Source organism: Gavialis gangeticus, unplaced genomic scaffold (assembly GCF_001723915.1).
Source record: "Gavialis gangeticus isolate Ggan-Ray unplaced genomic scaffold, GavGan_comp1, whole genome shotgun sequence".
Classification (NCBI taxonomy): domain Eukaryota; kingdom Metazoa; phylum Chordata; order Crocodylia; family Gavialidae; genus Gavialis; species Gavialis gangeticus.
In genome coordinates, this window is record NW_017729032.1 from 199,440,584 (window position 1) to 199,458,077 (window position 17,494).

At 43.3% G+C, this 17,494-nt stretch overlaps 2 protein-coding genes across 5 annotated transcripts in view; both read right to left on the reverse strand.

Moving 5' to 3' along the window:
- The window catches only part of SRPX (sushi repeat containing protein, X-linked), a 75,646-nt gene extending 74,901 nt beyond the window's left edge, over positions 1 to 745 (reverse strand). The window contains exon 1 of one of the 2 annotated variants that reach the window (XM_019524824.1): positions 622 to 745. In XM_019524824.1, coding sequence (XP_019380369.1) covers positions 622 to 682 — 61 coding nt within the window. In that variant the 5' untranslated portion in view covers positions 683 to 745. The remainder of the gene's footprint in view (positions 1 to 621) is intronic. The other variant, XM_019524825.1, reaches the window with a different exon arrangement.
- A 15,296-nt stretch (positions 746 to 16,041) lies between these two features.
- LOC109303150 (X-linked retinitis pigmentosa GTPase regulator-like) overlaps positions 16,042 to 17,494 on the reverse strand; it is a 119,944-nt gene continuing 118,491 nt past the window's right edge. For all 3 annotated transcript variants that reach the window (XM_019525260.1, XM_019525259.1, XM_019525261.1), the window contains one exon: positions 16,042 to 16,749. In XM_019525260.1, coding sequence (XP_019380805.1) covers positions 16,525 to 16,749 — 225 coding nt within the window. In that variant the 3' untranslated portion in view covers positions 16,042 to 16,524. The remainder of the gene's footprint in view (positions 16,750 to 17,494) is intronic.

Sequence of the window (17,494 nt, forward strand, 5' to 3'; positions counted from 1 at the left end):
CCTGGTGCCCCTGAACCCAATCTGCCCCTGCCAGAAGTGTTAAACTAAACCAAGAAAAACACAGCAACATTTTTTTTTGTTCACCTCTTAAAAAGGGGGGGGGGGAGGGGGCGACAACCAAAAATCACTGTAATGTGCTAGTTCAGTTAGTAAAAGTGACGATGAACCCTCTGGAAGCCTGGTCAGTGGTAACAGGGGTAACAAGGAAGAAATGCTGGCTCAAGAACGACTGTAAAGCGAGTGCTAAACCCTGGCAAATTACCGGAGAAAGAAAAGAAAGGAAAAGAAAGGAAGAGACAGACAGCTGGCGGAGGACGCAGCGGGATCCAAAGCAGTCCTCAAATCTCTTGCCGAAAAGCCCCAGCAGATGCCCCTGCCTCTTTGCTGCCCCGTCCCCGAGGCAGGCAGGGGCTGAGGCGAGCCAGAGCCCGCGCTCCTCCACAGGCAGTTCCCGCCCAGGGCCAGCGCCTACCCGACGGCGGCGGCGGGCAGGAGGCGGCGGTCCAAGGGCAGCCGGGGGGGGGAAGGAGGAGGCGGCGGCTCCCGCACGCCTCTTGCCCCGCTGCCCGCCTGCTTCCCTCACAGCCCGAGCGGCGGAACCCCCTCGCCCTCCCCTCGTACCTGTGTCGGCGAGGCCGGGGCAAACGAGCAGCAGGGCAAGGCAGAGCGCGCCGCTCCCCATGCTGCGCCGCGGAGTGCGGTCCGGCCGGGCCGGCGAGCGGGCAGGGGGCGGGGGCGCGGGAGGCATCCCCCGACGGGCCCGGCAGGCTCCGCCTCTGCTGGAGACGAGCTGCGCTCCGAGACGCCGCAGCTCCCTCTGCTAGCGGGCTTGTGCCCCCCTGGGCTCGGAGTCAGGGAGCAGCACGGCTGGAAGGGACCGCCACAGGGCATCTAATCCGACCCCTGCCTGAGGCAGGATCATCCCTACCTGAAGCATCTCGTGCAAATCATAGAAAAGGAGGGCTGGGAGGGACCTCGGGAGGCATCTAGTCCAACCCCCTGCTCAAAGCAGGGCCAGCCCCAGCTACATCATCCCAGCCAAAGCTTTGTCTAGCCGGGTTTTCAAAACCTCCACGGATGGAGCTGCCATCACAGATTCACAGAGGTTTAGGGCTGGAAGGGACCTCATTGGGTCCAGCCCCCCAGCTCTGGGCAGGAAAGGCTGCTGGGGTCAAATAACCTCAGCAAGTTGTGCCCAGTCTCCACAGGTCAGGCTCTTTTACAGGCCAGCCTCATGCTCAGTTCCCCACGTACTAGGCAAGCCTGCAGTGGAGCTGGCTTCTTATGCGGTAGGGCCCAAATGGTCTTGGCTGCCCCAAAATGAAAACAGAAAAAAAAAAAAGAAAAGAAAAAGGATGTTGGCTGGCCAAGACACCCTCAGAGCCACTGCCAGGGCTCTGACTGATGCATGGGCCCAGAATCTGGTGCTCAGCATGGCATGCCACATCAAGCCCTGCATTTTTACACTGGGGAGCCATGTGGCATCACAGTCAGTGGTAGCAATGGGTAACCTGGTCCAGTGTTTTACTATCCTCCTAGTCAGAAAATTCTTCCTAATATCTAACCTCAATTTCCCCCAACTCTGCATAAGACTACCATCAAGCCTGACACACAAAAGCCCTAACAACCTAACCTCTGTCCACAGGGGAACCAGGGCAGCCAATGTCCAGCTTCAATAAAAAGTTGTCAATATTCACTCAAGATATCACAGGGTAGAGGGCCATGCCCCTGCTACAGGGGAAGACAAAAAAACCCACAGTCCATATCAATCCGACCACAGGGTGCAATTCCTTCCTGACGCCAAATATGGCAATCCGTCTGACCCTGAGCAGAGGGGCAAGACGCTCTAGCCAGGAACCTCTGGTTTTGGTCTCAGCAGGAGCATAGGCCCGGCCCAGACTCGAGTGCCAGCTGAGTAATGCAGATCAGAGATAATCCTGCCTTGGAGTGGCATAAATCTGAGTTGCTTAATGAGTGCTTAAAACCAGTTTCAGTTGTTAATGTGCAGACAATCCAGGTGTTAAGGGCTCCAGGAGCCACACAAAATGACTGTGTAATAAGGCCCTAAGAGTGATGTTGTAGCCGTGATAGTCCAGAAACTATGCCATAGGCAAAGAAGCTTTGGGGTGATCTCTTTTGTTGGATCCACTCAGCTTCTTTGCTTTTGCTACACCTGAGAATTTCTCTGAGCCCCCTCCCCTATGCTGTGCTTCAATTCCTGGGCCTAGCTTCCCATAATCAGAGACTGGAGGAAAATGTTTTACATTGGAAAGCTTGTCTGATTTAATCCACACTACATAGTCGGTCCAATAAAAGATGTTGCCCCTACCTTGCAGTGTTATTCCAGATCCCTCAGGGGTCGACCAGGCACTGCAAGTCCCCCTCCCTTCTCTAGTGACAGTGAGATACCCACAGTAATATAACAACTGAGCAGTCCTCGGCAGCTTAAGCCTGGGAAGAAGAGTGACCTGGGGAAAACAGAGTGAGCGTTGTTCAATGAGCCTTTTTGGATCATTCAGTAGTTTGCCACATAGTCCTCCTCAAGCAAGGTTTTGGGATCCTATGTCAGAGCCTGTAATATCAAGATTTAAACCAAAAAAAATAAGTCTGGGGAATATTCCATTTGAAAATAATCTCAGATGAAATCCTAACTCTGCCTCATAATATGATACAGTTGATAAAGTAACAGAGGAAATATTTACACTGTTTTTTTATTAAGAAGGGAAATGACCAAAAACACTATTGTCAAGCACATAACCAATGTTCTTCTACTTTAACATTACAGGATGGTTTTACATTTTGGCAATTTAACATTTTGGTAGAATAATAACAATAAAGTATCTACTTTTAAGCTGAAAGAAACAGATCAGCTTCACAGAATATTGAAAAGGGCTCAGAGGAAAATCTGCCTTTGCCTTTTTCAAGTTCCTAGACTGCTTCCAAGCCACCTTTTAAAGGCTTTTTTCTATGCCCACAAATTTGACTTTTTAAAAATGAAAGCTAAGTGTCTGTAGATATGGGGCTTGTATTTGGCACTACCAGACTCATGATAAAAGCATGCTGAGTTAGCATCACTGTGGGTTAACGGTAGCTAGAGTAAGAACTCACCTCTCTGGCCCAAGACAGGAAGTATCTAAAGGAATAATGAATGGTGCAAGGGACAGCATCCAGCTGGCATTCTCTCTGCAAAGAAAGTTAGTCCAAGATGTCCAAGACAGTAAAGGGGGGTAGGAGGTGGAAACAGACTCCAGCCAAGTCCTGAGAGCTCTGGTGAAGCAGTATTTAGAGTAGACCTTTACCAGACAGGGAAGGGAGGAATCCAGGTGGGGAAAGTATAGGATTTGTCTATGTTTTTATTTTTTTAGTTTTTTTGCAGGACACCAGTTTTCTCAGACAAGATTGTCCCCTCAAGGAGAGTGGTGTTTGAAGGCAAAAGAATAAAGAGGATACACCAGTTTGTTCTGCCCTTTGATTAAACTGCATTAAATAAAAAGAAGATAGGCTCAGATGCACTGAACAGAGGATAGGATCATTGTGCACTGTCCTTGAAGGGAGAGTAAAAGTAAGTGAATTCTTATTCTGGACAGATGTAGTAATTGTAAGTGACAGCTTGTAACCTCCTGGGGGCTGTGTAGCACCTAGCTGCCTACCTCAGCACCCTAATCTGGCTCCTCTCTCTTACCTGGCATGCCTTGAGGTTATAGTATGATGTTTAGGAGGCTGCATTTAGGTAAGCAGCCAGGGTCTTTGGCACCTCTGAGGCCTCCACCTGATGGAGGCAACTATATACTTACCTCTGCAAGACCACCATAAAAAATATTAGGAAAAGGTTACCAGCAGCCAACAACTTGCCTCCCCTCTACTCACCAACTGGTGTTTTTCCTAGCTACTAGAGTCTCTTCCCTCTCTAGATGAGTTGCCATTGCTTCCTTCTCTGCAGGCAAAAGCTCTAGCCTGAAAAGGGCCCCTCTACTTTTCCTCACCTTGCCCTCTTTTTTCCATAACAGGGCTAGAGTTCCCTGTTACACAGCTGTGGCAATGCTATGGAAATCAACTAAACACCACTGTGCTTCCATAGTACATTCAGTTTTGGCCACTTCATTTCCAAAGGATAGAATAAAAAACAAGCAAACAAAGAAAATAGATCTAGACTATCAAAATAAATCTAGTCCAGTTAGAGCCAATCTTTTTGGCAAGCGTGCCAAAAATTAGCCCCACACCCTTGCCACGTGCCACTCTGATCCCCTTCCTTTATTTGACTGGTTTCTCTGCTTTCTGTTCCATGCCTGATCAGCGTCCTGTCCTGTGCTCCTTGCCCCATCTGTTGTTTTCTGCTCTCTGCCCTATCTGCCACTGTGCTGCCTGTTGCCTCTCCTATCTGCCACCTGCCACGCACAGAGGTTGCCCATGCCACTTGTGGCATGCATGCCGCAGGTTGGCCACCTGTGGCCTAGAAAATCTAACTGATTAGCAGCCTGCTGTGTGTTTGTGCATGCAATTATTTTGTCTCAAAGGCAGGACTTGTGACCAGCAAAACCTGCATATGAGAAAAAATAATAGCATGCACCAACACAGACTGGGGCATGATTGGCTAGGCTGCAATACTGCAGAAAAGGACTTGGGGTTTATAGTAGACCATAAGCTGCATATGAGCCAACTGTACTCTTGTTGCAAAAGAAGCCAACAGAATCCTGGGTTATATTAACAGGAGTGTCACTTGTAAATAAAGGAAAGTGATTCCTCCACACTTCTTAGCACTGGTGAGGGCTCACTTGGAGTACTGTGTCCAGTTTTGGATGTGGACAGATTGGAAAGAATCCAGCAGAGAGCAACAAAAATGATTAGGGGCCTGGCAGGCAAGATTTATGAGGAAAGACTGAAAAAACTAGGGTTATTTAACTTGGAGAAGAGAAGACTGGGTGTGGGGTGGATTTGATAATTCTTCACATACTTGAAGGAGGATTACAGAGAGGATGAAGATGGGTTTTTCTCTGTGGCTATAGTAGACAGGAGCAATGGCCTCAAGTTGCAGCAGCAGAAATTTAGGTTAGAGAGTAGAAGGAACTTTTTGACTATGAGAGTGGTGAAACACTGGAACAGGTTGCCTAGAGAAACTGTGGAATCTCCATCCTTGGAAATTTTCAAGAGCAGGTTGGACAGACATGTGGCTGGGATAGTTTAGCCAGAACTGATCCTGCCTTGAGCAGGGGACTGAACTAGATGACTGCATGAGGTGCCTTCCAGTCCTATGATCCTAGATTAAAGTTAAGAATGCTAGCTGGTCAAAGAAATTATTTTAAGGGTGTGGCTATTATTTATGTGGAAATCGTGCCTAGGAGTTAATTTAAGGAAGTAATGATTTACATTTTCTTTCATTCTTTTTTCATTAGAGGCTCACAAATTTCTTCCTCTAGTCCCATAGTTTTTCCCACTGTAAGAATGGTGGCTTCACTATGGGTAAGGTACCCAAAGCTTTTGCCATTATAGGGTAATCAATGTTTAATCATCTGGTAAGAGCATTTCCCATAAAAGAAAAGGTGAGTAATACACAACAGCAACACAGATGCATGCAGTTAACTTCTAGAAGTCCAGGATAAGGTGCTCTTAGTCATACTGACAGATTTGGGCCCAATCCTGGAAACCTCTATTCTTATTGTAATCATGCCAGTGTTTGAAGGTTCAAGGCCAGTAGGAGAGGCAGGTATTAAAATTTCTACAGGAAATATTAAAGAAATTATACAACAGCTATAGTTTTAAATGGACACTTAGGAACTGGTGCTTGAAGCTGCTTATCAGAGGTAGCAACAGTTAAGAGGTGCCTATGGTTAAGGTTGCCCAACACATCCCACTGTAATACCTCCATTTTCAGTTACTTCTTACTTTTGCCAATGGTAGGCTGTCTGAGCAGATTTTTTCCAAGTTGGGTGTCTTCCTCAGGTTATTTTTTTTCAAAGTTCAGAAAGTTCCTGAAACTCAGATAAGGAAACCAGACAGGGAAGCTGGGGTTGGATGGGAAAGGAGACTGGGACTAGGCTGAGGAATCAACTACCTTCTGGAGGGAGGGAACTACCACAAAGAATGGAGGTCTGAGATGAGACTGAGACATGAATGAGCTGTAGACAAAGCAGGCAGATGAGTTTGTGCTCTCCTGAGCACACTCCCCTCTAGAACTTGGAATGGAGCCCAAGGTTCCCAAGTCTCACAACTCTTCCACTGTCAGAAAGATTTTAAACCCACTGGCAAAACATGCATCTCATAACTGTCTAGCACTGGTTTACATACAAGTCAAGGCGGCTGTTTTTAGACATTTGTCCCTACAGATATTATACACACAGAATGGAATTTATTCATTTTCCTCTCTTTCTTTCACCTACAGACCATATTTTAGTTTTAAAGTCCAGCAGGAAGAGGACCAGGCAGTTTGGACAGGAAGTGATGGACAGGAAACTAGAGACCAGCCTATGTACTGGTTTTATACTGATCACAGGATAAAACCAACTGAAAGATTTTATGCAGGAAATTGAACTTCTTTTTTAAACTGCAAACTAATTGTTTTACATAACTCATGTTCCATATTCACAATAACCTTAGATGAGATCCTATCTACTTTTCTTACAATATGAAACACATGATAAAATAATGGGGCAAATATTTATACTGGGCACGTCTACATGTGCAAATGCTCCAGGGTGGATTTACTCTAAAGTAAATAACTCTCCAGTAAACCCACCCTGGGTAGGCCTCTACATGTGTGGGGAAGTGGGAACAGATTTGCTGCTCATGGCAGCAGTCTACTCCCACCCCTGCTGGCCCTGCACTGGCCCCCTGTGGCAGCCAGGTGGAGCTTTAGGTTCCCCTGGTGCTAACCCAGGGTCTGGCAGGGAGTATAGAGCTGTCTCCTGGTGGGGGCTGGGACATGGGCAGAGGGACATTGTCCACCCCAGCAGCAGGCGGCTACTGGAGGCAGGGAGTAATCTCCAACCTCCTGCTGCCCTGGTGACCAGGAGCAAATTTGCTCCTGGGTGGCTGTCTACATGTGCTGTACCGTGCAGTAATTACTCTCAAGTAAATTTGCTACTTGTATTTACAGGTAGCAAATTTACTTGTGATTAGAGAAAATTACTGTGCAGTAAGCGTCTGCATGTGTAGATGGTGATGCTTACTGCACAGTAATTTGCTCTGATATAAATTGAAGCATTTTGTGTAGAAGTACCCACTGTCTTCTCTTAAGAAAGGAGGTGACCAGAGTGCTGTTGCCAGACACATAGCCAATGTTCTTCTTCTTATTATAGGAAGATTTTGAACTTTGGTAATTTAACATTTTGGTAGAATAGCAATGATAGAATATCTCCAACATAACTTTTAATATGAAAGAAACAGTTCTCCCTCACAGAATATTGAAAAGAGCTCAGTGAAAAATCTGCCAAATCATAGCCTGTTAACTTCCAGGAAAAATACTCTTGGGTATAGCATGTGACATTTCAGAAGATTTGTTGGTTTTTTTAGTGGGACTGAAAATCTATTTCACAATAGGGACTAGTCTCTCACTTACATATGGGAGGAGTTGCCTGATTGGGTTTTACTGGTTGTTTCCATCCAAGGCATCTAAGTAGACCTTAGAAAGATTAAAAGTCTTTATTTCCAATACACTTAGAATGAAGCTCTTCACACTGCTTTGGAACAAAGGCTATCTGAAAAATGATTGCCTATTAACAGCTAGCCTCAAGAACTTGAAAACTAATTTAAATGTATTTCTAACTTCATACTTCATATTAATGGTGAGTTATGCTCAGGAAATTCCACTGCTAGAAACCTAAAAATGTTGTAAGACAGAATTAAACCATATGACGCAAACTTTGAGCAAGAAATATATGAATACATAGTATCTAGCTGAACTTTTGCCTGATTCCAAATGACACTTTATAGTAAATAGTGTTCTTCATGATGTCCTGTTTATACTCATGGATGTTCATGTACCCTAGCACCAGTGATCAAGCCCTTGCCTTCTCCCATGTGTCATTATTCTCTCTCTCCTGCAAAGGTATGAATTGGGGAGTGGGGGTGGGGGAAGGCGGCAGCCGTCCCTTGGTTCCTTCACTATCCAAAATCCGACCATGCACAAAGCTTGCTATAGTGGGATATAGAATACACATAGAAACTATATCTCGAAGATCATCAGTTATTGCAGGATATGTAATTTCTTTCTTCTGTATGTAATATGCTATATGCTTTCCTCTCACAGGGACATTCAAAACAGTGATCAAGTTAAAGGAGGTAGATGTTGGAGTCTCAGTTGAACGACTGACTGAAGCAACACCTTTCTAAAGGAGGTGTCTGCTCTAGAAGCCTGAACTACAGAATAACATTTAGCAAACATGTGTAGCAAGATCTACATATTTCTGAAACTGATACATGTGCGAGGAGCTGCTGCCTGCCCTGTGTGAGGCTCTGCCAGCTCCAGGGAACTGCTCCACTCTCTGGCCCTGGCACCATGTGCCTCCTTGCTCCCTGAGGCGATATGGGGGAGCGAAGCAGTTCCGCAGAGTTGGTGGAGCCTGCAGAGCAGTTCCCTGGAGCAGGTGGAGCCCATGCCAGCCCTCAGCCCAGGCCGTGTCCCCGTCCCCACCCCGACCTTGCCTCAGGGAGGAGCCTGTGCATACCCTGCATGAGAAGTGAGGAGCTTACCTTCAATAAGTGTCCCACACTGGCTCCGGTGCCTCTGCCACACTCCACGCCCAGCTCCTCTCCAGGCTGGTGCATGGCCTTAAAAAGTTTGCACACTGCAAGATTTTTACTTGTGCATGGCTGCGCACACACGCAGCTTAGAGGGAAACACTGATTGCTATGGTGCCATGCTTTAGCACTTCCTTTTGGAAGTACTAAAACATGGCACAGTAATTGCCCATACTGCGCCAGGCACACAGCATGCAGTTAGATTTTGCCACTACCTTGCCATGGCTGCATGCTAAAAGAGGGGAGTGTGCCACTATAGCAAAGTAGCTGCCAATCACATGTAAACATATGTGATCACTATGTTGCTGTAGCATGCTGTACAGCAACGTAGTGTGTCGCTACAGTGATGTGTAGACACGCCCTAACTTGGGAGTTAGGGGAAATAGGATTTGCTTGTTTATGGCATTAATACATTATAACACAATTATAATACATCCGAGAGTGGTATATTCCATCTGCGAGTGGAAAAAGCTGTACTCTTAACTTTCAGCAAAGGTTACAAACAATCATAAAATTATCTTAAATATTTAGCTCTTATGAAGAAAAAGACAACGCTCTAGCCATATCTACAGTTTGTATTGTTTTAAGTTATCAAATTTTTAAAGGGAAAAAATCTTTTAAATGTATTGCTTAATTAATGTGAATCTCTTGTCATTTCTTGCTTGTTTACAAGCTTGTTTACAAGCTTGTTTACAAGCTTCCTTGCTTGTTTACAAGTATTTGCAGTGGTCACAGACTTTTTTCTGTGAACACTGCACCTGCCAGACAGAATGGCTGAAGTTCTAGTATAGTTAAATATAAACAGATTCCTTGTCTGTCCATAAGCCACCATGCTAACAGTGATAAAGAAGGAGTCTTCTGGCCTTGATCTGAAGCCTAAAAATAGAAAGGGCTTTATCTACTATACACTCAACTAACTGATATTTAGACTATACTGAGTTAAAAAAAACAACTACTTATGACATCACAGGAATCAGTTTGGAGTGATTGTGTTAGCTGTCATGATCTTTAGCCTAGATGCAGTTAAAATAAATTAGAAATGTTTGCTCCATCCTCTTTTACCCTCACAGAAGTTGGGACATGGCACTGATGGGAAATGAAGTGAGCTGAGAAGGAGGCTGATGACCAGCAAAGAGTTCTGATCTTTAGGGTACTCATGAATATATATATAAATGACTCAAACAGAGTAATGCTCCTTTTCACAAGCATTAGAAGATGGAATAAGAAGGGATTTCATTTTCTTTTATTACAAGCAAGGTTTCAATGGGACATGCTTCAAATGATACTGTTTTGACCTACAATGTTGAGAATATAAGTCTGGAAATATTTGTTGAATTTGGGGCATTTCATAGTTTCACAGTTGTTAGGGGCTGGAAGGGACCTTACAGATCACTGGGTCCAGCCCCCCTGCATTTGGTCAGGAAAGACATCCACTGCTACCACTACTATCCCCTGCTGAACCTAGACGCAGCAGCTCTGGAGCCCCTCTCCACAGGCCTCCCAAACTACAGCTCTGCCAATTCATTTTACACAGGAGAGGGGCTTCTGAGCTGCTGCAGCCAGGCTCAGCAAGGGACAGCAGTGGTGGCAGCAGCAGGCAGGTTTGTTTGCCCTGTGCTTCCTCCTAGGTAGACCTCTTCCAAAGTCTTGCGTGCAGTTCTGGCCTCCACATTTGAATTAGGATGTTGAAAAGCTAGAGGGTCCAGAGGGAGGTAACAAAACAATACAGGTGTTGTAAGGCAACCTGTACAAAGAAAGTTGAGAGAACTTGATATTTTTAGACTGGAGAAAAGGAAATTATAGGTGTGTGTGTGTGGTTGGGGGTTGGGGAGTTCCAAATATTTGAAAGGCTGCTGCAAAGAAGAGGAAGAGCAGCTGTTTTTCCTTGCTGCAGAGGACAGGGCATGAAATAGTGACTTTAAATTGCAGCAGTATAGTTTTTCAATTAGATCTCAGGTAAAATTTCCCTACCATTAGAACAGTAAAGCAGAATATTAAGTGGTGTCTAGGAAAGTTGTGGGATCTTCACTGAAGGTTTCCAAGAGGATGCTGGATAAGCATTGGATAAGGATAACTTAGGAATATCATTCCTGCATTTGCCTAGGAGCTTAGACCAAATGACTTGTGGGGTCCCTTCCAACTCTATGATCCTATGATTTTATTGTCTGTTTGCTCTTTTTTTTACACTGTAACAGATGATTACCTTGATGTACAAATGTTGTGTGCCCAAGACTAAAGAATGATAAAGGGACTTTTAAATTAAATTTTCAAACACCAAATTGTGGATACTGGATTTTTTATTTTCCTCCCCCTGGGTAAATTCTACCTGAATTCACTTGCTAATGATCTACTTCTCTTCATTATGTTGACTGAAGTTACTCCATTACGTTGATGTAAATTTAGAGAAGGACTGGAAAAATATGCATATTATATAAGTGAGATGCCAGAGATAAAAATGGAATAAAGATATTGTGAACACAGGACTAGAAAAGAACTTTTGAGCCACGGAGTCTAGTTCCCTGTGCTCAAAAGTAACAATTTACCCATAGAAACTTTAAAATCACCACTTCAAACTCTGACACAACTACAACATTTTTTATTTAATACAATACTCTTATCTTTAGGAACATGAAGTGCTCTCTGAGAGTATATTCTCTTCCCCACCAGGGGTTGGATCCTGCACTGCTGAAGTCGATAGGAGTTTTTCAGCTATCTCTTCAACATTATTGCTTGGGCCATCTTTTCTCTGTTGAGCCCAAACAATAATGGTAGGTATAGGAACTGAGTCTACGCTTATAGAAGCCAATGCATACATTTAATTAAATCAATTTTTGAAACCATTATATAAAAAGCTAAGTTTAAGCTATGTTCCTGTAATGATACAAAGTTGTAAAAAATACCTAAAGCAGCAAGTGAACTGGTTCATTAGGAGGGAGCACTTTAACTGTTTTTTAGGGCCAAAGGGTGAAAAAGAGTTGGCTACAAACCTGGAATGGCTTAGCTCAGGGCTGTCCAGCAGATGGCCTCTGGGCTGCATGTGGCCTGTAAGTAGTTAATCTGCAGTCCTGGGGGTTCCCGCTATTCCTCTAGTTATATAAGCAGCTGGGAACTCTGGGCTCCCACTCCCACCTCCACTTCCTGCCATGTCGTAGAGGATGGATCAGTGCTGTGTGGTGCATCCAGTGTTGCTGGAGGTGGCCAAGGCACCCACATGTCCCTTCAAAGCAGGGGAGCCTGCAGCCAGGAAGCTGAGCATGTGGCACTGCAGCTGGGGGTGCACATGCCCACTGTGTAGCTGACATAAATCGTGGCCCCCAGTGCATGTTGCCCCTGGGACATGTAGACCCAGGCTGCTTATAAGTTGTACAACCCTGGCATAGTTTATATCAAGGATGCTCAACCCTTGGCGCACAGGCCAGGTCTGGGCCCTGGCACCAAGTCCTTTGATCCATGGGACCTCCCACAGATCTAGAAATTTGGTAGTGGGAGAGTGGTTGCACTGCTCTCCTGCTGCCAAATTTCCAAACGTGTGGGACCAGGCCCTGCGCACTGGATTGGGTGCACAATCCTGGCACCTGGGGACAGCAGGGGCAGCACCGGGCTGCGAGGGCCCAATTCTGGCATGTAGTAGTGGCACCAGGTCCTAGGGCCAAATCCCAGCATGCGGGAATGCTGCACCAAGGTCCAATCCCAGCACATTAGGCTGGTCAGGGGCCGCACTAGGCCCTAGGCCTGATCTGGGCTCAACTGGGCCCATGGACTAGCTCCATACCAGTCATGTGGAACCATGGGGCCAAAAGCTTGAGCACCACTGCTCTATACCTTTGGAACATACAAACGCTACCTAGTGGTAATTTTGCTGGGGAGCTTTTAGAAACACTCACATATACCATGAACTGAATATAACATGTAGCTTGGTTTTTACAAACATTTTGAAGAAAAAAAAAATCTTCCAGAACAGGTAATTAACTAATCCAGCATGCTGAGTCTGGGGCTGTGTCCTGGTTCTGACCCTGTATGCTTTATTGGGGCTATGCTCTGGGTCTAATTCAGTGTGTCAGGTCTAAGGTTGTGCATTGGATCTGACCCTCTGTGCCAGGTCTGCATGCTGGCCTGATTCAGTGTGCTGGCTCTGGGCCATGCGCTGGATCTGGCTGCAGTTTGACCCTGTACACTGGCTCAAGACAGTGTGAGGGGCCATGTGGCCATGTCACCTGGCTTCAGGGCTCCCCATGGGTCCAGAAATTTGGCAGCAAGGGAGTGGTGAAAGTGTTAATTGCCATGGCTCCCAGAGATGCTGCAAAATGCCTGGACCTGTGGGGATCTCTGTTTCTCACATATACCGTGCACCCAAATTTCCTCTGGCTGATTTGAGGGAGAAAGTTGCATGTTTTACATGAGTTTTGAACGCTATTCCAGTGTCATGACTGAGAGCCATACAATCCAGGAATAAATAATGAATTATGTTGAAATGTTTACCTTTGGTGAATAGAGACAAATGGTAGAAAAAAGGGCTACAGATGATAAGATGGAACCTCTGGCTTTTGGTTAGCTGATGAATTGCCTTTTAATAGAAATTTTATTTTTATTTTTATTGCTGAGGTATTTAAAGTGGGATATCATTAAGGATGAAAAGTAATTTATTTTTATTTAATGCTCTTAGAGACTTGTTGTGTTTCCCTTTTCATATTTTAATACTAATGCTTTTTTTTAAAAGGAAGAGAAAAACCCTTATGTCTGAAAGTTCCTGAAGTTAAGTCTATGGGCCAGATTTAGACTGAAGTCATCGGAGGTACACTTCTTTACAGCCATCTAATCTTTTGTGGCTTCACACACCCTGATTATATAACTGTACTCCATGAAGGACAAACAGAAATAGACAAAATGTGCTGTATAAGCATAACTGGATCACACTAAAATGTTTTCCAAGCATGTTCAGATGTGCTGCTAGCTTTAAGGAAGCCTCCAATTTCAGACTAACAACCTTTTTTAAAGAGTTATTCTGCAATAAATTAACTGACACTGTTCCATAAAGAAATAGTCCTCTTTGGTTGCTTGCAGTCCCTTTAAAAATGTAACATTAACTTCAAATCACTGTTTAATTTATCATTCCTTTTCCAAGATTTTTCCTCCTATTCAGACTAAAATACAAACAGAGAAGAAATCACACATGCACTGAGGAAAAGAAGAAATGAGTAAATAGAATGCACAACTTAACACCCCCCCTGCAACTCATTTAGTGATTATCTGAAATTCATAGCAGCCTGTGGAAAAATAACAGAACTAAATTATAGGCTCTTAAGTAATTCTGGCAAAGGATGACATAGCATCTAGGTTTTTAAAATGCTTCCTACTGCAGCCCAGAGGAGGCCCCATGAAAGTATTTGAGTTTTTGCCAAATTTGTAGGGACAAAGCGTTCAGTTGGATCAACTTCTAGGTCAAGAACAACTCTAGTCACTTCTGACTGGGTTATATAAAGCTTAAGAAGCCCCGAAACTAGGAAAAATTGATAAAACAGAGGTGCAGTATGGCCAAAGACAGGTTTAAGAGTATTTAAAAATCAGTGAAATTAAATTACACTTTGCTACTTTGTTTTTTTAAAGATCAGCCAGTATCTTGTGAAATATTTTGAAACACTAAATTTAGCAATAACTTTTATTTTTATGCTACATGCTGTAGTTTGTATATTTTTTAAATAACTAAGGATTTTTTTTCTGAATAAGGATAAACACAGCCTTTGGATCACATTTGTCATGAAGTTGGATGAGGTATTCAGATTTATTAATAAACAGTTTTCTATTCTTTAATCATCCAGGGCTGAATTTAAGGAATACCCTTTTAAAAAGAAAGAACATTGGTGGTCAGAACAATGTGTTAAATACAAGAAACGTAAATAAACGCAAAGGATAATTACAAAAAATAGCTTTTCTACTTATCCTGTTGACGGTGTGTAAGTGGGTCTAAGCTTTCACTTGCTTCTCCTGTTTAATCTCTGCCTAAAAGACGGTTAAATCCTATTTTCCTCACTTATAGAACTAGTGCCATTATAGCCAGTAAAACTATTTGCCTGAGAAAATCAAGGGAGATTTAGCTCATTTAGCTCTGTTTGCAGTGTTTTCCATAGTAAATAATTCTGACTTCACATAGGATTGTCAATTCAGGTGGAAAAACAGGCAGAAGCAACAGATAAACTCTTCACATTGATCTTGCTTTCCTGCAATGAACCTTCATTAAACAGAAAAGAACAGAAATATTCCAAAACCTTATACATAAGCCAAATTCTTTAATACTATACAGTGTTATTCAAAGCTTATGTAGGAGTCATCAGCTGATCTTTTAAGTATGATTATCTTAGTGGAATTGTTTTTCTTTTCACAGATTATTTAGTATAGCATGACGTCTTATTTTCTTAATTATGTATATTCTGTCTATAATCAGAATTAAGGATCTCTGATCCTGTAAACCTTACATGGACATAACTCCCTTTAAAACCTCACAACAAAATAATTGCTAAAAGGATTAGGGTCCAAGTGAAATGGCAAGACTGACCACTGATTTCCATTTTGCCCTTCACTAGGCATCTCCCTGAACAGACCCATGTTCCTAAGGGCCCCTCTACATTCAGATGAAGGTGCGATAGTATCTGATGGACGATCTACACAATCACATTTCCTGCCATACCATGTGCATGGCAGGAGGTGTGATTGTGGTCCAGCATGAGATCCAATCACACCTTTCTGCTGGTGCAGGGGAGCCTTGGATCATGTTCATGATTCCAGGTTCCCTCTGCACTGGCAAGTAGCAAGCTTCTGTGGCTGGGCTCATCAGCTGACAGGGCTTGCAGCTGTAGGAGCATTCCATGTGCTGTCATGGCTGTGAGTCTCACAGCAGATGGGGCTTTCCATGGCTGCACATGGGACGCCGCTGTGGCTGTGAGCTTCATCAACTGCGGGGCTTGCAAACATGGCAGCACATGGTGCAGACCCACAGCTAGGAGTCCCATCAGCTGACAAGGATGCACAAGGCAACATGTTCAATTAATGCCGTGATACGAGAGAGCCACACAATTATTACACATATTTTATGGAATAACTTTGTAGTCTATTCCTTTTTTTTATCATGCCATTAATTGATTGAACATGTGGCTGGGTCACAACTTAAGACGTGATTCATTGGTTAGTCACATCTTAAGTGTAACGTGTAGATGGGGCTTAAAAAGTTTCATTTGGCAAGATACTTAAGATTACAATGGAACCATTCACATATGCACATGCTGAAGTGCTTTGCTGGATCAGGATATACTAGACTTTAAATACATGTAGTTTTATTGCAATTTCTATATGTTAAAATTGAAAAAAATGATTTTTCTATAGGTCCATACCATTTTTTAAATGTTAGGTTTAGCAATGTTGCTAAACCAAATTAATCATTTGAGACATTTACAGCTTTGCACAATTATCAAACTGCATGGGATACCATATAAGCTCAAACATTGGGTAAAGTTATTAAGCAAAAATTATCAAATGCCTAAATCCATCTTTTCACATAAAAAAATATATTTTTATTACAACACTGAACAGTTAAGGCCACAACACTTCAGAAAGATTATAATAAGTTTATCAGTTGCAATTACTAAAGTTATTGATAAAAATAAATACTAAGACCATGGTCTTCATGTCCAAGGCAAAAAACTCAATTTAAAGAAAAACATCATCAATAGCTTTAAGTCATAATCATTTTCAAGTATTAATAGCAAGAGGTGCTTAAAACTGTCAGGTTACTGTATATCATTACAGTATTACACAGGTTGAAGACTTTGTCTTTCTATCCTGGTTAGTTTGATTTTCCTTAGGATTCTCCCTGGTGTGATTTTGGTTTTCATCTTTGCTATCTTCGTCAGGCAAATCTTCGTTTCTTTTTTCCTCTTCAGTCTGGAGTAGCTTTTCAGATCTACCTTCTGTGCTATTATGTCCATTTTTCTGACTTGTCAATGACCTTCGCTTGAACAGAGAAAACTAAAACAAGAAAAGACATATTACACTCAAACTTTTACCAGTGCAATTCAATATTTATAAGAAAATGTGCACACAAGTTACAAGTAACATTCAGGCCACTTTAGGATATCTAATTATGTTTTATAAAATAGAAAACAAAAACATTTTAAAACAATGTAAATATAAATATTTCTATGAGTTTGTAAACATATTTAAAGGAAGCATTTCTTTGAGCTGATCACAATCCTAATATTGCATTCCTGCAAAGAAAGAAGAAAGTGAAAATGAGTGGACTGAACAGTAACATAAGTTTATCTACAGAGCCCATGCAAGTAAGCTGCAAGAAGCAAACAAACATGATACATACAAGAAAAAAACAACAAATTTCCAATACAATACTGTTTCAGTGATTGGTAAGAGTATCAGTGAAGTGTATCCAGCAAACACCCTGGATCTGCCAAACACTTAGGCCCCTGACAGATGTTCATTTTGAGGTGTGGTAGGATCTAATGCCTGATCCCAACAAACACATTTTGGGATACTTGCCAGCGCAGGAGAGCCCAGAATCATGATCCCAGGCTCCCTCTGCAGCAGCAAGTTGAAACCCGGGTGCCCACAATCAGCTGATTATCAGCTGGGGCCAGGATCCAAATTAGGATCCAGTTGGGCAGTTTTTAAAGGTCTGGGTGCAGTGGGCCAAAGACTGAGGAGATGCTCTTTGATATCAAGTTTACCGTGACCCACATTGATCTCGGGGGGGGGGGGG